This window comes from Oncorhynchus gorbuscha, unplaced genomic scaffold (assembly GCF_021184085.1).
Source record: "Oncorhynchus gorbuscha isolate QuinsamMale2020 ecotype Even-year unplaced genomic scaffold, OgorEven_v1.0 Un_scaffold_141:::fragment_3, whole genome shotgun sequence".
NCBI classification, from domain to species: domain Eukaryota; kingdom Metazoa; phylum Chordata; class Actinopteri; order Salmoniformes; family Salmonidae; genus Oncorhynchus; species Oncorhynchus gorbuscha.
In genome coordinates, this window is record NW_025744684.1 from 650,001 (window position 1) to 670,000 (window position 20,000).

Genomic DNA, 20,000 nt, shown 5'->3' on the forward strand with positions numbered 1-20,000 from the left:
AAACACACTCTCTCTCTACCACAACACTCTCTCTCTACCACAACACTCTCTCCCTCTACCACAACACACTCTCTCTCTACCACAACACTCTCTCTCTCTACCACAACACTCTCTCCCTCTACCACAACACACTCTCCCTCTACCACAACACTCTCTCTCTCTACCACAACACTCTCTCTCTACCACGACTCCCTCTCTCTCTACCACAACGCTCTCTCTCTCTACCACAACACTCTCTCTCTCTACCACGACTCCCTCTCTCTCTACCACAACACTCTCTCTCTCTCTCTACCACAACACTCTCTCTCTACCACAACACTCTCTCTCTACCACAACACTCTCTCTCTAACACAACACTCTCTCTCTACCACAACACTCTCGCTCTCTACCACAACACTCTCTCTCTACCACAACACTCTCTCTCTAACACAACACTCTCTCTCTAACACACTCTCTCTCTAACACAACACTCTCTCTCTACCACAACACTCTCGCTCTCTACCACAACACTCTCTCTCTACCACAACACTCTCTCTCTAACACAACACTCTCTCTCTAACACAATACTCTCTCTCTACCACAACTCTGTCAGGAAGGAGGGAGAGAGAGAAAGAGAGGGAGTGAGGAATGTGAAGGGAGACAATGACCATCAAAGCCTGTCTATCTATATCACTATGTATGGATGAGATGACTGTTACTTCTGTTGTCATTAGAGTTCCCCTCTCCTTCCTACTTCTTCTCTGGGGAGGAAGTACTCCTGTGATATCACTCTCAGTCAATGAGTGAGAGAGAGAGAGAAAGAGAGAGAGAGAGAGAGAGAGAGAGAGAGAGAGAGAGAGAGAGAGCAAGAGTAAGAGAGAGAGAGAGGGGAAGATAGGAGGAGAGAGATATTTATAAGCAGGGCTGTGCTCTACTATCCAGCACCCGTCTTCCTCCCCTCCTCTGAACCTTCTGCTCCAGTTCTCATAGAGGCAAGAAACACCCAGCAAACTGCATTGTGTGTGTGTGTGTGTGAGAGAGAGAGAGAGAGAGAGAGAGAGAGAGAGAGAGAGAGAGAGAGAGAGAGAGAGAGAGAGAGAGAGAGAGAGAGAGAGAGAGAGAGAGAGAGAGAGAGAGAGAGAGAGAGAGAGAGAGAGAGAGAGAGAGAGAGAGAGAGAGAGAGAGAGAGAGAGAGAGAGAGAGAAAAAAGAGAGAGAGAGACAAGAGAGAGAGAGACAAAAGAGAGAGAGACAGAGAGAGAGATAAAAGAGACACAGAGAGAGAGAGAGAGAGAGAGAGAGAGAGAGAGAGAGAGAGAGAGAGAGAGAGAGAGAGAGAGAGAGAGAGAGAGAGAGAGAAAAAGCGAGAGAGAGAGACAAGAGAGAGAGAGACAAAAGAGAGAGAGACAGAGAGAGAGATAAAAGAGACACAGAGAGAGAGAGAGAGAGAGAGAGAGAGAGAGAGAGAGAGAGAGAGAGAGAGAGAGAGAGAGAGAGAGAGAGAGAGAGAGAGAGAGAGAGAGAGAGAGAGAGAGAGACAAAAGAGAGAGACAGAGAGAGAGAGAGAGAAAATAGACATATATAGAAAGGGAGCGAGAGAGAGAGAGAAAGAGGTGAGAGAGAAAGAAAGAGAGAGAGAAAGAGAAAGAGGTGTGTGTGTGTGAGAGAGAGAGAGAGAGAGACAGAGAGAGAGAGGGAGAGAGACAGAGCGAGAGAGAGAGAGAGCTAGGGAAGCTGCAGGGTTGTTGTTATCATAACCCACACTTTGTTTTTCTTCTTCTTTTTTTTTACATTGTAGTCATTTAGCAGACACTCTTATCCAGAGCTACTTAGTTAGTGCATCCATCTTCAGATAGCAAGGTGGAACAACCACACATCTCAGTCATAGTAAGTACATTTTTCCTGAAAGTAGCTATCAGCAAAATCAGAGCTAGTCAGGGGGAGTCAAGTGCAATTATTGGTTCTGGAACGGTCTAATCTACATGGTGTCGATGTTACATGGCAGGTCTAATCTACATGATGTCAATGTTACATGACAGGTCTAATCTACATGGTGTCAATGTTACATGGCAGGTCTAATCTACATGGTGTCAATGTTACATGGCAGGTCTAATCTACATGGTGTCAATGTTACATGGCAGGTCTAATCTACATGGTGTCAATGTTACATGGCAGGTCTAATCTACATGGTGTCAATGTTACATGACAGGTCTAATCTACATGGTGTCAATGTTACATGGCAGGTCTAATCTACATGGTGTCAATGTTACATGGCAGGTCTAATCTACATGGTGTCAATGTTACATGACAGGTCTAATCTACATGGTGTCAATGTTACATGACAGGTCTAATCTACATGGTGTTAATGTTACATGACAGGTCTAATCTACATGATGTCAATGTTACTGTCATGTTTTGTCATAGATTGTCATGTCTTGTCCCTGTGCCTTCTCTTCTATTCGTTTCCCCCTGCTGGTCTTATTAGGTTCTTTCCCTCTCTCTATCCCTCTCTCTCGCTCTATCGTTCCGTTCCTGCTCCCAGCTGTTCCTCATTCTCCTAACTACCTCGTTTACTCTTTCACACCTGTCCCCTATTTTGCCCTCTGATTAAGTCCCTATTTCTCTCTCTGTTTCTGCTTCTGTCCTTGTCGGATCCTTGTTTGCTGTTCGCTGTGTACTTGTTCCATCCTGTCGTGTTTTTGCCTTCATCAGATGCTGCGTGTGAGCAGGTGTCTCTGTCAGCTACGGCCTGCGCTTACCCGAAGCGACCTGCAGTCTGTAACCGCTTCTCCTGTTATTCCCCTCTACAGACTAGAGGATTTCTGTTATTCCCCGTTTGGACATTTCCTGTTAAGGATTCAGGATCTGTCGTTTTCTGTTTGGACTTGAATAAACTATGTTTCTGTTAAGTTGCTTTTGGGTCCTCACTCACCTGCATAACAGTTACATGACAGGTCTAATCTACATGGTGTCAATATTACATGACAGATCTAATCTACATGGTGTTACAAGTCTGACAGAACAAATCTGTTCTTGGTTTCTTACCAACAGAAATACTGTTATTCTACCTGGCTGCTTCTCAGCTGTTTATAAACATTATTTCATAGTTGGCCACTGTAAAGACTGTTGATGGCTAATAAAGTATCCCCTAGTAACAACAGAAGAGATAATGTTGATGGCTAATAAAGTATCCCCTAGTAAAAACAGAAGAGATAATGTTGATGGCTAATAAAGTATCCCCTAGTAACAACAGAAGAGATAATGTTGATGGCTAATAAAGTATCCCCTAGTAACAACAGAAGAGATAATGTTGATGGCTAATAAAGTATCCCCTAGTAACAACAGAAGAGATAATGTTGATGGCTAATAAAGTATCCCCTAGTAACAACAGAAGAGATAATGTTGATGGCTAATAAAGTATGCCCTAGTAACAACAGAAGAGATCATGTTGATGGCTAATAAAGTATCTCCTAGTAACATCAGAAGAGATAATGTTGATGGCTAATAAAGTATCCCCTAGTAACAACAGAAGAGATAATGTTGATGGCTAATAAAGTATCCCCTAGTAACAACAGAAGAGATAATGTTGATGGCTAATAAAGTATCCCCTAGTAACAACAGAAGAGATAATGTTGATGGCTAATAAAGTATCCCCTAGTAACAACAGAAGAGATAATGTTGATGGCTAATAAAGTATCCCCTAGTAACAACAGAAGAGATAATGTTGATGGCTAATAAAGTATCTCCTAGTAACATCAGAAGAGATCATGTTGATGGCTAATAAAGTATCCCCTAGTAACAACAGAAGAGATAATGTTGATGGCTAATAAAGTATCCCCTAGTAACAACAGAAGAGATAATGTTGATGGCTAATAAAGTATCCCCTAGTAACAACAGAAGAGATAATGTTGATGGCTAATAAAGTATCCCCTAGTAACAACAGAAGAGATAATGTTGATGGCTAATAAAGTATCCCCTAGTAACAACAGAAGAGATAATGTTGATGGCTAATAAAGTATCCCCTAGTAACAACAGAAGAGATAATGTTGATGGCTAATAAAGTATCCCCTAGTAACAACAGAAGAGATAATGTTGATGGCTAATAAAGTATCCCCTAGTAACAACAGAAGAGATAATAATCCGTAAAGTGTGTATTATTATTCCCCTAATAACCGAATCATTTTTGAAACTGTTTAACTATGATCTGGCCATGGCACAGAGAGGTGGATGTCCAGATTACAGTACGGTCAGCGAGCTATGAGGATGTTGTTAATCCCAGGTTATCATCAAACCATCTCATTTCTGAAACAACATTCTAATTCAGAGACTAGATTTCCATACGGGGCTCAGGTTCTTACTTTGAATATGACAGCCTTCCCATTTTCTGAAATATGCCTCTCCACGTACTTTGAAGACAGAAGATCACTGGGGGGAAGAGAAGAGGAAACAGAGGAGAAATGTTAGACAACTACAGATATGAATTATCTCCAGGATTGTCTCAAAGCATCAGAGCATCCATTCCACCCATTATCAGCTGCTACTGATAGAGGACTACTTCCAGCGTGCGCACACACACACACGCCCGCGCGATCTCGATCTCACACACACACACGCACACACACGCACACACACGCACACACACACGCGATCTCACACACACACGCGATCTCACACACACGCGCGCGCGCGATCTCACACACACGCGCGCGCCATCTCATACACGCGCGTGCGCGCGATCTCACACACACACACACGCGCGCGTGATCTCACACACACACACACACACACACACACACACACACACACACGCGCGCGCGCGATCTCACACACACACACGCACACACGCACACACACACGCACACACACGCGCGCGCGCGATCTCACACACACACACGCGCGCGAGTGATCTCACACACACACACGCGCGCGCGCGATCTCACACACACACGCGCGCGTGATCTCACACACACACACACACACGCGCGCGATCTCACACACGCGCGCAATCTCACACACACACGCGCGCGCGCGCGATCTCACACACACACACAATTGAAAACATTCTTAACATTCAAGGGCATGTCGTGGATGTGTTTGTACTTGAGAATAAGCAGAAAAGTGAGCAGACAAAAGAAAGGGACAGGGTGAAAGAGAATCAGGAAAAAAAGAGAGAAACAGGAAGAGAGAGGAACAGAAAGAGAGAGAGACTAATACACAAGGGCCGGTCAGTCACTGAATGCTTTCTCAGCAAAACTGGGCCTAAGATTCCCCATAGAGTTACATACTGCAGCCCCAATCTGGGACAGAGATATATGAGCTATACACACAGCGCTGCAGTGGATGGCTGCCATCTTACCGGCTCCTGACCAATTCTTTATTTTGTGTTTTTTTAAGCTGATCTTAACTTTTGTTAGTTCATAATTTTTGCATATAATATTTCCACCAACATTTCCTATAACTGAAAACATCTTCTGGACATCAGAACAGTGATCACTAACCTAAATTTAGATGAAGATTTCTACTTCAACGGGTCGGCAGCTGTTGATGTACTGCTCATTTCAGACCAGGCCCTAATCCCCAGGACACAGAAGAGGAACGGCTCAAGAGAGACAAATGACTGGGCTCCCTGACGTAGTAAGACCTTTAAACCGGCCAACATTCACAAAGCCGCTGGGCCAGGCGGAAAACCAGGACACGTACTCAGAGCATGCACTGACCAGTACTGACCCAGTGTATATAGCCAAGTTATCATGACTCAGTACTGCTACCCAGTGTATATAGCCAAGTTATCCTGACTCAGTACTGGTACCCCGTGTCTATAGCCAAGTTATCATGACTCAGTACTGGTACCCAGTGTATATAGCCAAGTTATCCTGACTCAGTACTGGTACCCCGTGTCTATAGCCAAGTTATCATGACTCAGTACTGGTACCCAGTGTATATAGCCAAGTTATCCTGACTCAGTACTGGTACCCAGTGTATATAGCCAAGATATCATGACTCAGTACTGGTACCCTGTGTATATAGCCAAGTTATCATGACACAGTACTGGTACCCTGTGTATATAGCCAAGTTATCATGACTCAGTACCGGTACCCTGTGTATATAGCCAAGTTATCCTGACTCAGTACTGGTAGTAAGTGTATATAGCCAAGTTATCATGACTCAGTACTGGTACCCCGTGTATATAGCCAAGTTATCATGACTCAGTACTGGTACTCAGTGTATATAGCCAAGTTATCATGACTCAGTACTGGTACCCAGTGTATATAGCCAAGTTATCCTGACTCAGTACTGGTACCCCATGTATATAACAAAGTTATCATGACTCAGTACTGGTACCCCATGTATATAGCCAAGTTATCATGACTCAGTACCGGTACACTGTGTATATAGCCAAGTTATCATGACTCAGTGCTGGTACCCCATGTATATAGCCAAGTTATCATGAGTCAGTACTGGTACTCAGTGTATATAGCCAAGTTATCCTGACTCAGTACTGGTACCCCATGTATATAGCCAAGTTACCATGTCTCAGTACTGGTACTCAGTGTATATAGCCAAGGCTTTGGATAAAAGCGTCTGCTAAATGGCATATATTTGTCATGTTTTGTCTTATATTGTCTTGTCATTTTGCTTTTCCTTCTGTTCGTTTTCCCCCTGCTGGTCTTTTTAGGTTCGTTCCCCTTTTTCTCTCTCCCTTCCTCTCTCTCTTCTCTCTATCGTTCCGTTCCTGCTCCCAGCTGTTCCTATTCCCCTAATCAATCATTTAGTCTTCCCACACCTGTTCCCTATCTTTTCCCCTGATTAGAGTCCCTATTTCTCCCCTTGTTTTCCGTTTCTATCCTGTCGGATCCTTGTCTATTGTTCACCGTGCTGTGTCTTTGTATCGCCCTGTCGTGTCGTGTTTCCCTCAGATGCTGCGTGGTGAGCAGGTGTCTGAGTCTGCTACGGTCAAGTGCCTTCCCGAGGCAACCTGCAGTTCATTATCGAGTCTCCAGTCAGTTCTCGTGATTACGAGTGAAATTGTTTTTATGCTTTATTTACCGCTCCGATTTGTCTAGGAGTATTGCTATTTCCTTAAACTGGATTAAAGACTCTGTTTTCGCCAAGTCGCTTTTGGGTCCTCATTCACCTGCATAACAGAAGGATCCGACCAAAGAATGGACCCAGCGACTACAGACGCTCGTAACACTGCCGTCGAGAGCCAAGGAGCCATGCTCGGCAGACACGAGCAGGAATTGTCTGCTGCTCGTCATGCCATGGAGAACCTGGCCGCTCAGGTTTCCGACCTCTCTGGACAGTTCCAGAGTCTTCGTCTCGTGCCACCTGTTACTTCCTGGTCTGCCGAGCCTCCGGAACCTAGGGTTAATAACCCACCTTGCTACTCCGGGCAGCCCAAGGAGTGCCGCTCCTTTCTCACCCAGTGTGATATTGTGTTCTCTCTCCAACCCAACACATACTCTAGAGAGAGAGCTCGGGTTGCTTACGTCATTTCACTCCTTACTGGCCGGGCTCGAGAGTGGGGCACAGCTATCTGGGAGGCAAGGGCTGATTGTTCAAACAATTACCAGAACTTTAAAGAGGAGATGATTCGGGTTTTTGACCGTTCAGTTTTTGGTAGGGAGGCTTCTAGGGCCCTGGCTTCCCTATGCCAAGGTGATCGATCCATAACGGATTACTCTATAGAGTTTCGCACTCTTGCTGCCTCTAGTGACTGGAACGAGCCGGCGCTGCTCGCTCGTTTTCTGGAGGGACTCCACGCAGTGGTCAAGGATGAGATTCTCTCCCGGGAGGTTCCTTCCAGTGTGGACTCTTTGATTGCTCTCGCCATCCGCATAGAACGACGGGTAGATCTTCGTCACCAAGCTTGTGGAAGAGAGCTCGCGTCAACGGTGTTTCCCTGCTCCGCATCGCAACCATCTCCCTCCTCTGGCTCAGAGACTGAGCCCATGCAGCTGGGAGGTATTCGCATCTCGACTAAGGAGAGGGAACGGAGGATCACCAACCGCCTGTGCCTCTATTGCGGATTTGATGGACATTTTGTCAATTCATGTCCAGTAAAAGCCAGAGCTCATCAGTAAGCGGAGGGCTACTGGTGAGCGCTACTACTCAGGTCTCTCCATCTAGATCCTGTACTACTATGTCGGTCCATCTACGCTGGACCGGTTCGGGTGCTACATGCAGTGCCTTGATAGACTCTGGGGCTGAGGGTTGTTTCATGGACGAAGCATGGGCTCGGAAACATGACATTCCTTTCAGACAGTTAGACAAGCCTACGCCCATGTTCGCCTTAGATGGTAGTCATCTTCCCAGTATCAGATTTGAGACACTACCTTTAACCCTCACAGTATCTGGTAACCACAGTGAGACTATTTCTTTTTTGATTTTTCGTTCACCTTTTACACCTGTTGTTTTGGGTCATCCCTGGCTAGTATGTCATAATCCTTCTATTAATTGGTCTAGTAATTCTATCCTATCCTGGAACGTTTCTTGTCATGTGAAGTGTTTAATGTCTGCCATCCCTCCCATTTCTTCTGTCCCCACTTCTCAGGAGGAACCTGGCGATTTGACAGGAGTGCCGGAGGAATATCATGATCTGCGCACGGTCTTCAGTCGGTCCCGAGCCAACTCCCTTCCTCCTCACCGGTCGTATGATTGTAGTATTGATCTCCTTCCGGGGACCACTCCTCCTCGGGGTAGACTATACTCTCTGTCGGCTCCCGAACGTAAGGCTCTCGAGGATTATTTGTCTGTGTCTCTTGACGCCGGTACCATAGTGCCTTCTTCCTCTCCGGCCGGGGCGGGGTTCTTTTTGTTAAGAAAAAGGACGGTACTCTGCGCCCCTGCGTGGATTATCGAGGGCTGAATGACATAACGGTTAAGAATCGTTATCCGCTTCCCCTTATGTCATCAGCCTTCGAGATTCTGCAGGGAGCCAGGTGCTTTACTAAGTTGGACCTTCGTAACGCTTACCATCTCGTGCGCATCAGAGAGGGGGGACGAGTGGAAAACGGCGTTTAACACTCCGTTAGGGCATTTTGAGTACCGGGTTCTGCCGTTTGGTCTCGCCAATGCGCCAGCTGTTTTTCAGGCATTAGTTAATGATGTTCTGAGAGACATGCTGAACATCTTTGTTTTTGTCTACCTTGACGATATCCTGATTTTTTCACCGTCACTCGAGATTCATGTTCAGCACGTTCGACGTGTTCTCCAGCGCCTTTTAGAGAATTGTCTCTACGTGAAGGCTGAGAAGTGCTCTTTTCATGTCTCCTCCGTTACTTTTCTCGGTTCCGTTATTTCCGCTGAAGGCATTCAGATGGATTCCGCTAAGGTCCAAGCTGTCAGTGAGTGGCCCGTTCCAAGGTCACGTGTCGAGTTGCAGCGCTTTCTAGGTTTCGCTAATTTCTATCGGCGTTTCATTCGTAATTTCGGTCAAGTTGCTGCCCCTCTCACAGCTCTTACTTCTGTCAAGACGTGTTTTAAGTGGTCCGGTTCCGCCCAGGGAGCTTTTGATCTTCTAAAAGAACGTTTTACGTCCGCTCCTATCCTCGTTACTCCTGACGTCACTAGACAATTCATTGTCGAGGTTGACGCTTCAGAGGTAGGCGTGGGAGCCATTCTATCCCAGCGCTTCCAGTCTGACGATAAGGTTCATCCTTGCGCTTATTTTTCTCATCGCCTGTCGCCATCTGAACGCAACTATGATGTGGGTAACCGCGAACTGCTCGCCATCCGCTTAGCCCTAGGCGAATGGCGACTGTGGTTGGAGGGGGCGACCGTTCCTTTTGTCGTTTGGACAGACCATAAGAACCTTGAGTACATCCGTTCTGCCAAACGACTTAATGCTCGTCAAGCTCGTTGGGCGTTATTTTTCGCTCTTTCGAGTTTGTGATTTCTTACCGTCCGGGTAGCAAGAACACCAAGCCTGATGCCTTATCCCGTCTTTTTAGTTCTTCTGTGGCTTCTACTGATCCCGAGGGGATTCTTCCTTATGGGCGTGTTGTCGGGTTGACAGTCTGGGGAATTGAAAGACAGGTTAAGCAAGCACTCACGCACACTGCGTCGCCGCGCGCTTGTCCTAGTAACCTTCTTTTCGTTCCTGTTTCCACTCATCTGGCTGTTCTTCAGTGGGCTCACTCTGCCAAGTTAGCTGGTCATCCCGGTGTTCGAGGCACTCTTGCGTCTATTCGCCAGCGCTTTTGGTGGCCGACTCAGGAGCGTGACACGCGCCGTTTCGTGGCTGCTTGTTCGGACTGCGCGCAGACTAAGTCAGGTAACTCTCCTCCTGCCGGTCGTCTCAGACCGCTCCCCATTCCTTCTCGACCATGGTCTCACATCGCCCTAGACTTCATTACCGGTCTGCCTTTGTCTGCGGGGAAGACTGTGATTCTTACGGTTGTCGATAGGTTCTCTAAGGCGGCACATTTCATTCCTCTCGCTAAACTTCCTTCCGCTAAGGAGACGGCACAAATCATCATCGAGAATGTGTTCAGAATTCATGGCCTCCCGTTAGACGCCGTTTCAGACAGAGGTCCGCAATTCACGTCACAGTTTTGGAGGGAGTTCTGTCGTTTGATTGGTGCGTCCGTCAGTCTCTCTTCCGGGTTTCATCCCCAGTCTAACGGTCAAGCAGAGAGGGCCAATCAGACGATTGGTCGCATACTACGCAGCCTTTCTTTCAGAAACCCTGCGTCTTGGGCAGAACAGCTCCCCTGGGCAGAATACGCTCACAACTCGCTTCCTTCGTCTGCTACCGGGTTATCTCCGTTTCAGAGTAGCCTGGGTTACCAGCCTCCTCTGTTCTCATCCCAGCTTGCCGAGTCCAGCGTTCCCTCCGCTCAAGCGTTTGTCCAACGTTGTGAGCGCACCTGGAGGAGGGTGAGGTCTGCACTTTGCCGTTACAGGGCACAGACTGTGAGAGCCGCCAATAAACGTAGGATTAAGAGTCCAAGGTATTGTTGCGGCCAGAGAGTGTGGCTTTCCACTCGCAACCTTCCTCTTACGACAGCTTCTCGTAAGTTGACTCCACGGTTCATTGGTCCGTTCCGTGTCTCCCAGGTCGTCAATCCTGTCGCTGTGCGACTGCTTCTTCCGCGACATCTTCGTCGCGTCCATCCTGTCTTCCATGTCTCCTGTGTCAAGCCCTTTCTTCGCACCCCCGTTCGTCTTCCCTCCCCCTCCCGTCCTTGTCGAGAGCGCACCTATTTACAAGGTACGTAGGATCATGGACATGCGTTCTCAGGGACGGGGTCACCAATACTTAGTGGATTGGGAGGGTTACGGTCCTGAGGAGAGGAGTTGGGTTCCGTCTCGGGACGTGCTGGACCGTTCACTTATTGATGATTTCCTCCGTTGCCGCCAGGATTCCTCCTCGAGTGCGCCAGGAGGCGCTCGGTGAGTGGGGGGGTACTGTCATGTTTTGTCTTATATTGTCTTGTCATTTTGCTTTTCCTTCTGTTCGTTTTCCCCCTGCTGGTCTTTTTAGGTTCGTTCCCCTTTTTCTCTCTCCCTTCCTCTCTCTCTTCTCTCTATCGTTCCATTCCTGCTCCCAGCTGTTCCTATTCCCCTAATCAATCATTTAGTCTTCCCACACCTGTTCCCTATCTTTTCCCCTGATTAGAGTCCCTATTTCTCCCCTTGTTTTCCGTTCCTGTCCTGTCGGATCCTTGTATACTGTTCACCGTGCTGTGTCTTTGTATCGCCCTGTCGTGTCGTGTTTCCCTCAGATGCTGCGTGGTGAGCAGGTGTCTGAGTCTGCTACGGTCAAGTGCCTTCCCGAGGCAACCTGCAGTTCATTATCGAGTCTCCAGTCAGTTCTCGTGATTACGAGTGAAATTGTTTCTTATGCTTTATTTACCGCTCCGATTTGTCTAGGAGTATTGCTATTTCCTTATACTGGATTAAAGACTCTGTTTTCGCCAAGTCGCTTTTGGGTCCTCATTCACCTGCATAACAATATTATTATTATTATTATTATTAAGTTATCATGACTCAGTACTGGTACCCAGTGTATATAGGCAAGTTATCCTGACTCGGTACTGGTACCCCATGTATATAACAAAGTTATCATGACTCAGTACTGGTACCCTGTGTATATAACAAAGTTATCATGACTCAGTACTGGTACCCTATGTATATAGCCAAGTTATCATGACTCAGTACTGGTACCCCGTGTATATAGCCAAGTTATCCTGACTCAGTACTGGTACCCCATGTATATAACCAAGTTATCCTGACTCAGTACTGGTACCCCATGTATATAACCAAGTTATCGTGACACAGTACTGGTACCCTGTGTATATAGCCAAGTTATCATGACTCAGTACCGGTACCCTGTGTATATAGCCAAGTTATCATGACTCAGTACTGGTACCCTGTGTATATAGCCAAGTTATCCTGACTCAGTACTGGTAGTAAGTGTATATAGCCAAGTTATCATGACTCAGTACTGGTACCCCGTGTATATAGCCAAGTTATCATGACTCAGTACTGGTACTCAGTGTATATAGCCAAGTAATCATGACTCAGTACTGGTACCCAGTGTATATAGCCAAGTTATCCTGACTCAGTACTGGTACCCCATGTATATAACAAAGTTATCATGACTCAGTACTGGTACCCCATGTATATAGCCAAGTTATCATGACTCAGTACCGGTACACTGTGTATATAGCCAAGTTATCATGACTCAGTGCTGGTACCCCATGTATATAGCCAAGTTATCATGAGTCAGTACTGGTACTCAGTGTATATAGCCAAGTTATCCTGACTCAGTACTGGTACCCCATGTATATAGCCAAGTTACCATGTCTCAGTACTGGTACTCAGTGTATATAGCCAAGTTATCATGACTCAGTACTGGTACCCAGTGTATATAGGCAAGTTATCCTGACTCGGTACTGGTACCCCATGTATATAACAAAGTTATCATGACTCAGTACTGGTACCCTGTGTATATAACCAAGTTATCATGACTCAGTACTGGTACCCCATGTATATAACCAAGTTATCATGACTCAGTACTGGTACCCCGTGTATATAGCCAAGTTATCATGACTCAGTACTGGTACCCTGTGTATATAGCCAAGTTATCATGACTCAGTACTGGTACCCTGTGTATATAGCCAAGTTATCATGACTCAGTACTGGTACTCAGTGTATATAGCCAAGATATCATGACTCAGTACTGGTACCCTGTGTATATAGCCAAGTTAGCATGACTCAGTACTGGTACCCTGTGTATATAGCCAAGTTATCATGACTCAGTACTGGTCCCCATGTATATAGCCAGGTTATCATGACTCAGTACAGGTAGTCAGTGTATATAGCCAAGATATCATGACTCAGTACTGGTACCCCGTGTATATAGCCAAGTTATCACGACTCAGTACTGGTACCCAGTGTATATAGCCAAGTTATCCTGACTCAGTACTGGTACCCCATATATATAACAAAGTTATCATGACTCAGTACTGGTACCCAGTGTATATAGCCAAGTTATCCTGACTCAGTACTGGTACCCCATATATATAACAAAGTTATCATGACTCAGTACTGGTACCCTGTGTATATAGCCAAGTTATCATGACTCAGTACTGGTACCCTGTGTATATAGCCAAGTTATTATTGACTTGGTACTGGTACCCTATGTATATAGCCAAGTTATCATGACTCAGTACTGGTACCCCGTGTATATAGCCAAGTTATCCTGACTCAGTACTGGTACCCCATGTATATAACCAAGTTATCCTGACTCAGTACTGGTACCCCATGTATATAACCAAGTTATAGTGACTCAGTACTGGTACCCTGTGTATATAGCCAAGTTATCATGACACAGTACTGGTACCCTGTGTATATAGCCAAGTTATCATGACTCAGTGCTGGTACCCAGTGTATATAGCCAAGTTATCCTGACTCAGTACTGGTACCCCATGTATATAACCAAGTTATCATGACTCAGTACTGGTACCCCGTGTATATAACCAAGTTATCCTGACTCAGTACTGGTACCCCATGTATATAACCAAGTTATCGTGACTCAGTACTGGTACCCTGTGTATATAGCCAAGTTATCATGACACAGTACTGGTACCCTGTGTATATAGCCAAGTTATCATGACTCAGTGCTGGTACCCAGTGTATATAGCCAAGTTATCCTGACTCAGTACTGGTACCCCATGTATATAACCAAGTTATCATAACTCAGTACTGGTACCCCGTGTATATAGCCAAGTTATCATGACTCAGTACTGGTACCCTGTGTATATAGCCAAGTTATCATGACTCAGTACTGGTACCCTGTGTATATAGCCAAGTTATCATGACTCAGTACTGGTACTCAGTGTATATAGCCAAGATATCATGACTCAGTACTGGTACCCTGTGTATATAGCCAAGTTAGCATGACTCAGTACTGGTACCCTGTGTATATAGCCAAGTTATCATGACTCAGTACTGGTCCCCATGTATATAGCCAGGTTATCATGACTCAGTACAGGTAGTCAGTGTATATAGCCAAGATATCATGACTCAGTACTGGTACCCTGTGTATATAGCCAAGTTATCATGACTCAGTGCTGGTACCCAGTGTATATAGCCAAGTTATCCTGACTCAGTACTGGTACCCCATGTATATAACCAAGTTATCATGACTCAGTACTGGTACCCCGTGTATATAACCAAGTTATCCTGACTCAGTACTGGTACCCCATGTATATAACCAAGTTATCGTGACTCAGTACTGGTACCCTGTGTATATAGCCAAGTTATCATGACACAGTACTGGTACCCTGTGTATATAGCCAAGTTATCATGACTCAGTGCTGGTACCCAGTGTATATAGCCAAGTTATCCTGACTCAGTACTGGTACCCCATGTATATAACCAAGTTATCATAACTCAGTACTGGTACCCCGTGTATATAGCCAAGTTATCATGACTCAGTACTGGTACCCTGTGTATATAGCCAAGTTATCATGACTCAGTACTGGTACCCTGTGTATATAGCCAAGTTATCATGACTCAGTACTGGTACTCAGTGTATATAGCCAAGATATCATGACTCAGTACTGGTACCCTGTGTATATAGCCAAGTTAGCATGACTCAGTACTGGTACCCTGTGTATATAGCCAAGTTATCATGACTCAGTACTGGTCCCCATGTATATAGCCAGGTTATCATGACTCAGTACAGGTAGTCAGTGTATATAGCCAAGATATCATGACTCAGTACTGGTACCCCGTGTATATAGCCAAGTTATCACGACTCAGTACTGGTACCCAGTGTATATAGCCAAGTTATCCTGACTCAGTACTGGTACCCCATATATATAACAAAGTTATCATGACTCAGTACTGGTACCCAGTGTATATAGCCAAGTTATCCTGACTCAGTACTGGTACCCCATATATATAACAAAGTTATCATGACTCAGTACTGGTACCCTGTGTATATAGCCAAGTTATCATGACTCAGTACTGGTACCCTGTGTATATAGCCAAGTTATTATTGACTAGGTACTGGTACCCCATGTATCTAGCCAAGTTATCATGACTCAGTACTGGTACCCCATGTATATAGCCAAGTTATCATGGACTCAGTACTGGTACTCAGTGTATATAGCCAAGTTATCATTGACTCAGTACTGGTACCCAGTGTATATAGCCAAGTTATCATGGACTCAGTACTGGTACCCAGTGTATATAGCCAAGTTATCATGACTCAGTACTGGTACTCAGTGTATATAGCCAAGTTATCCTGACTCAGTACGGGTATCCAGTGTATATAGCCAAGTTATCATGGACTCAGTACTGGTACCCAGTGTATATATCCAAGTTATCATGACTCAGTACTGGTACCCTGTGTATATAGCCACGTTATCATGACTCAGTACTGGTACTCAGTATATATAGCCAAGTTATCATGACTCAGTACTGGTACCCTGTGTATATAGCCAAGTTATCATGACTCAGTACTGGTACCCCGTGTATATAGCCAAGTTATCATGACTCAGTACTGGTACTCAGTGTATATAGCCAAGATATCATGACTCAGTACTGGTACCCCGTGTATATAGCCAAGTTATCATGACTCAGTACTGGTACTCAGTGTATATAGCCAAGATATCATGACTCAGTACTGGTACCCCGTGTATATAGCCAAGTTATCCTGACTCAGTACTGGTAGTAAGTGTATATAGCCAAGTTATCATGACTCAGTACTGGTACCCCGTGTATATAGCCAAGTTATCATGACTCAGTACTGGTACTCAGTGTATATAGCCAAGTTATCCTGACTCAGTACTGGTAGTAAGTGTATATAGCCAAGTTATCATGACTCAGTACTGGTACCCCGTGTATATAGCCAAGTTATCATGACTCAGTACTGGTACTCAGTGTATATAGCCAAGTTATCATGACTCAGTACTGGTACCCAGTGTATATAGCCAAGTTATCATGACTCAGTACTGGTACTCAGTGTATATAGCCAAGTTATCATGACTCAGTACTGGTACCCAGTGTATATAGCCAAGTTATCATGACTCAGTGCTGGTACCCAGTGTATATAGCCAAGTTATCCTGACTCAGTACTGGTACCCCATGTATATAACCAAGTTATCATGACTCAGTACTGGTACTCAGTGTATATAGCCAAGATATCATGACTCAGTACTGGTACCCCATGTATATAGCCAAGTTATCATGACTCAGTACCGGTACACTGTGTATATAGCCAAGTTATCATGACTCAGTGCTGGTACCCCATGTATATAGCCAAGTTATCATGAGTCAGTACTGGTACTCAGTGTATATAGCCAAGTTATCCTGACTCAGTACTGGTACCCCGTGTATATAGCCAAGTTACCATGACTCAGTACTGGTACTCAGTGTATATAGCCAAGTTATCATGACTCAGTACTGGTACCCAGTGTATATAGCCAAGTTATTATTGACTAGGTACTGGTACCCTATGTATATAGCCAAGTTATCATGACTCAGTACTGGTACCCCGTGTATATAGCCAAGTTATCATGACTCAGTACTAGTATCCTGTGTATATAGCCAAGTTATCATGACTCAGTACTGGTACCCTGTGTATATAGCCAAGTTATCATGACTCAGTACTGGTACCCTGTGTATATAGCCAAGTTATTATTGACTAGGTACTGGTACCCTATGTATATAGCCAAGTTATCATGACTCAGTACTGGTACCCCGTGTATATAGCCAAGTTATCATGACTCAGTACTAGTATCCTGTGTATATAGCCAAGTTATCATGACTCAGTACTGGTACCCTGTGTATATAGCCAAGTTATCATGACTCAGTACTGGTACCCTGTGTATATAGCCAAGTTATCATGACTCAGTACTGGTACTCAGTGTATATAGCCAAGATATCATGACTCAGTACTGGTACCCTGTGTATATAGCCAAGTTAGCATGACTCAGTACTGGTACCCTGTGTATATAGCCAAGTTATCATGACTCAGTACTGGTCCCCATGTATATAGCCAGGTTATCATGACTCAGTACAGGTAGTCAGTGTATATAGCCAAGATATCATGACTCAGTACTGGTACCCCGTGTATATAGCCAAGTTATCACGACTCAGTACTGGTACCCAGTGTATATAGCCAAGTTATCCTGACTCAGTACTGGTACCCCATATATATAACAAAGTTATCATGACTCAGTACTGGTACCCTGTGTATATAGCCAAGTTATCATGACTCAGTACTGGTACCCTGTGTATATAGCCAAGTTATTATTGACTAGGTACTGGTACCCCATGTATCTAGCCAAGTTATCATAACTCAGTACTGGTACCCCATGTATATAGCCAAGTTATCATGGACTCAGTACTGGTACTCAGTGTATATAGCCAAGTTATCATTGACTCAGTACTGGTACCCAGTGTATATAGCCAAGTTATCATGGACTCAGTACTGGTACCCAGTGTATATAGCCAAGTTATCATGACTCAGTACTGGTACTCAGTGTATATAGCCAAGTTATCCTGACTCAGTACTGGTAGTAAGTGTATATAGCCAAGTTATCATGGACTCAGTACTGGTACCCAGTGTATATATCCAAGTTATCATGACTCAGTACTGGTACCCTGTGTATATAGCCACGTTATCATGACTCAGTACTGGTACTCAGTGTATATAGCCAAGTTATCATGACTCAGTACTGGTACCCTGTGTATATAGCCAAGTTATCATGACTCAGTACTGGTACCCCGTGTATATAGCCAAGTTATCATGACTCAGTACTGGTACTCAGTGTATATAGCCAAGATATCATGACTCAGTACTGGTACCCCGTGTATATAGCCAAGTTATCCTGACTCAGTACTGGTAGTAAGTGTATATAGCCAAGTTATCATGACTCAGTACTGGTACCCCGTGTATATAGCCAAGTTATCATGACTCAGTACTGGTACTCAGTGTATATAGCCAAGTTATCCTGACTCAGTACTGGTAGTAAGTGTATATAGCCAAGTTATCATGACTCAGTACTGGTACCCCGTGTATATAGCCAAGTTATCATGACTCAGTACTGGTACTCAGTGTATATAGCCAAGTTATCATGACTCAGTACTGGTACCCAGTGTATATAGCCAAGTTATCATGACTCAGTACTGGTACTCAGTGTATATAGCCAAGTTATCATGACTCAGTACTGGTACCCCATGTATATAGCCAAGTTATCATGACTCAGTACTGGTACTCAGTGTATATAGCCAAGTTATCATGACTCAGTACTGGTACCCAGTGTATATAGCCAAGTTATCATGACTCAGTGCTGGTACCCAGTGTATATAGCCAAGTTATCCTGACTCAGTACTGGTACCCCATGTATATAGCCAAGTTATCATGACTCAGTACCGGTACACTGTGTATATAGCCAAGTTATCATGACTCAGTGCTGCTACCCCATGTATATAGCCAAGTTATCATGAGTCAGTACTGGTACTCAGTGTATATAGCCAAGTTATCATGACTCAGTACTGGTACCCCGTGTATATAGCCAAGTTACCATGACTCAGTACTGGTACTCAGTGTATATAGCCAAGTTATCATGACTCAGTACTGGTACCCAGTGTATATAGGCAAGTTATCCTGACTCGGTACTGGTACCCCATGTATATAACAAAGTTATCATGACTCAGTACTGGTACCCTGTGTATATAACCAAGTTATCATGACTCAGTACCGGTACACTGTGTATATAGCCAAGTTATCATGACTCAGTGCTGGTACCCCATGTATATAGCCAAGTTATCATGAGTCAGTACTGGTACTCAGTGTATATAGCCAAGTTATCCTGACTCAGTACTGGTACCCCGTGTATATAGCCAAGTTACCATGACTCAGTACTGGTACTCAGTGTATATAGCCAAGTTATCATGACTCAGTACTGGCACCCCATGTATATAGCCAAGTTATCATGACTCAGTACTGATACCCCGTGTATATAGCCAAGTTATCCTGACTCAGTACTGGTACCCTGTGTTTGAATATATTTATTTAATTTAATTTGCGATTTTCATGAATAGGAAAAGTTTCTAGTGGTATTTATGTCCGCTGCGTTATGCTAATGCGTTTGAGGCCATGATTACGCTCCCGGATACGGGATTGCTCGTCGCAAGAATTAACACCTAAAAAACAGGAAGGACAACCCAGACATAACACACACACAGTTACACACTGCCCTCTACCTACGCTGGTAAGTTCTTTATTGGTGTCAGTTGAGTTGTTAGGTGTTTGGTGCAACTGCTAATGCTGCATCAGGGTGTTTTATGCTCTGCTGAGCTATGTATGTATGTATGTATGTATGGGAACACCTGGCTCCACCCCAATATCAGACTCTGTACTTCCCTGGATGTACAGACACACACACGTACACACGACAAACAAGGAATAGGGGGAGAGTGAGGGAGGAATGGAGAGAAATAAGAATGGAAAGAGAGGAATGGAGAGAGAGAGGAATGGAGAGAGAGAGGAATGGA

At 44.8% G+C, this 20,000-nt stretch overlaps 1 protein-coding gene across 1 annotated transcript in view; it reads right to left on the reverse strand.

Moving 5' to 3' along the window:
• LOC124017002 (disintegrin and metalloproteinase domain-containing protein 22-like) overlaps window positions 1-20,000 on the reverse strand; it is a 116,970-nt gene that overhangs the window by 67,452 nt on the left and 29,518 nt on the right. The window contains exon 4 of the mRNA XM_046332334.1: window positions 4,337-4,403. Within this exon, the coding sequence (XP_046188290.1) occupies window positions 4,337-4,403 (67 nt within the window). The remainder of the gene's footprint in view (window positions 1-4,336; window positions 4,404-20,000) is intronic.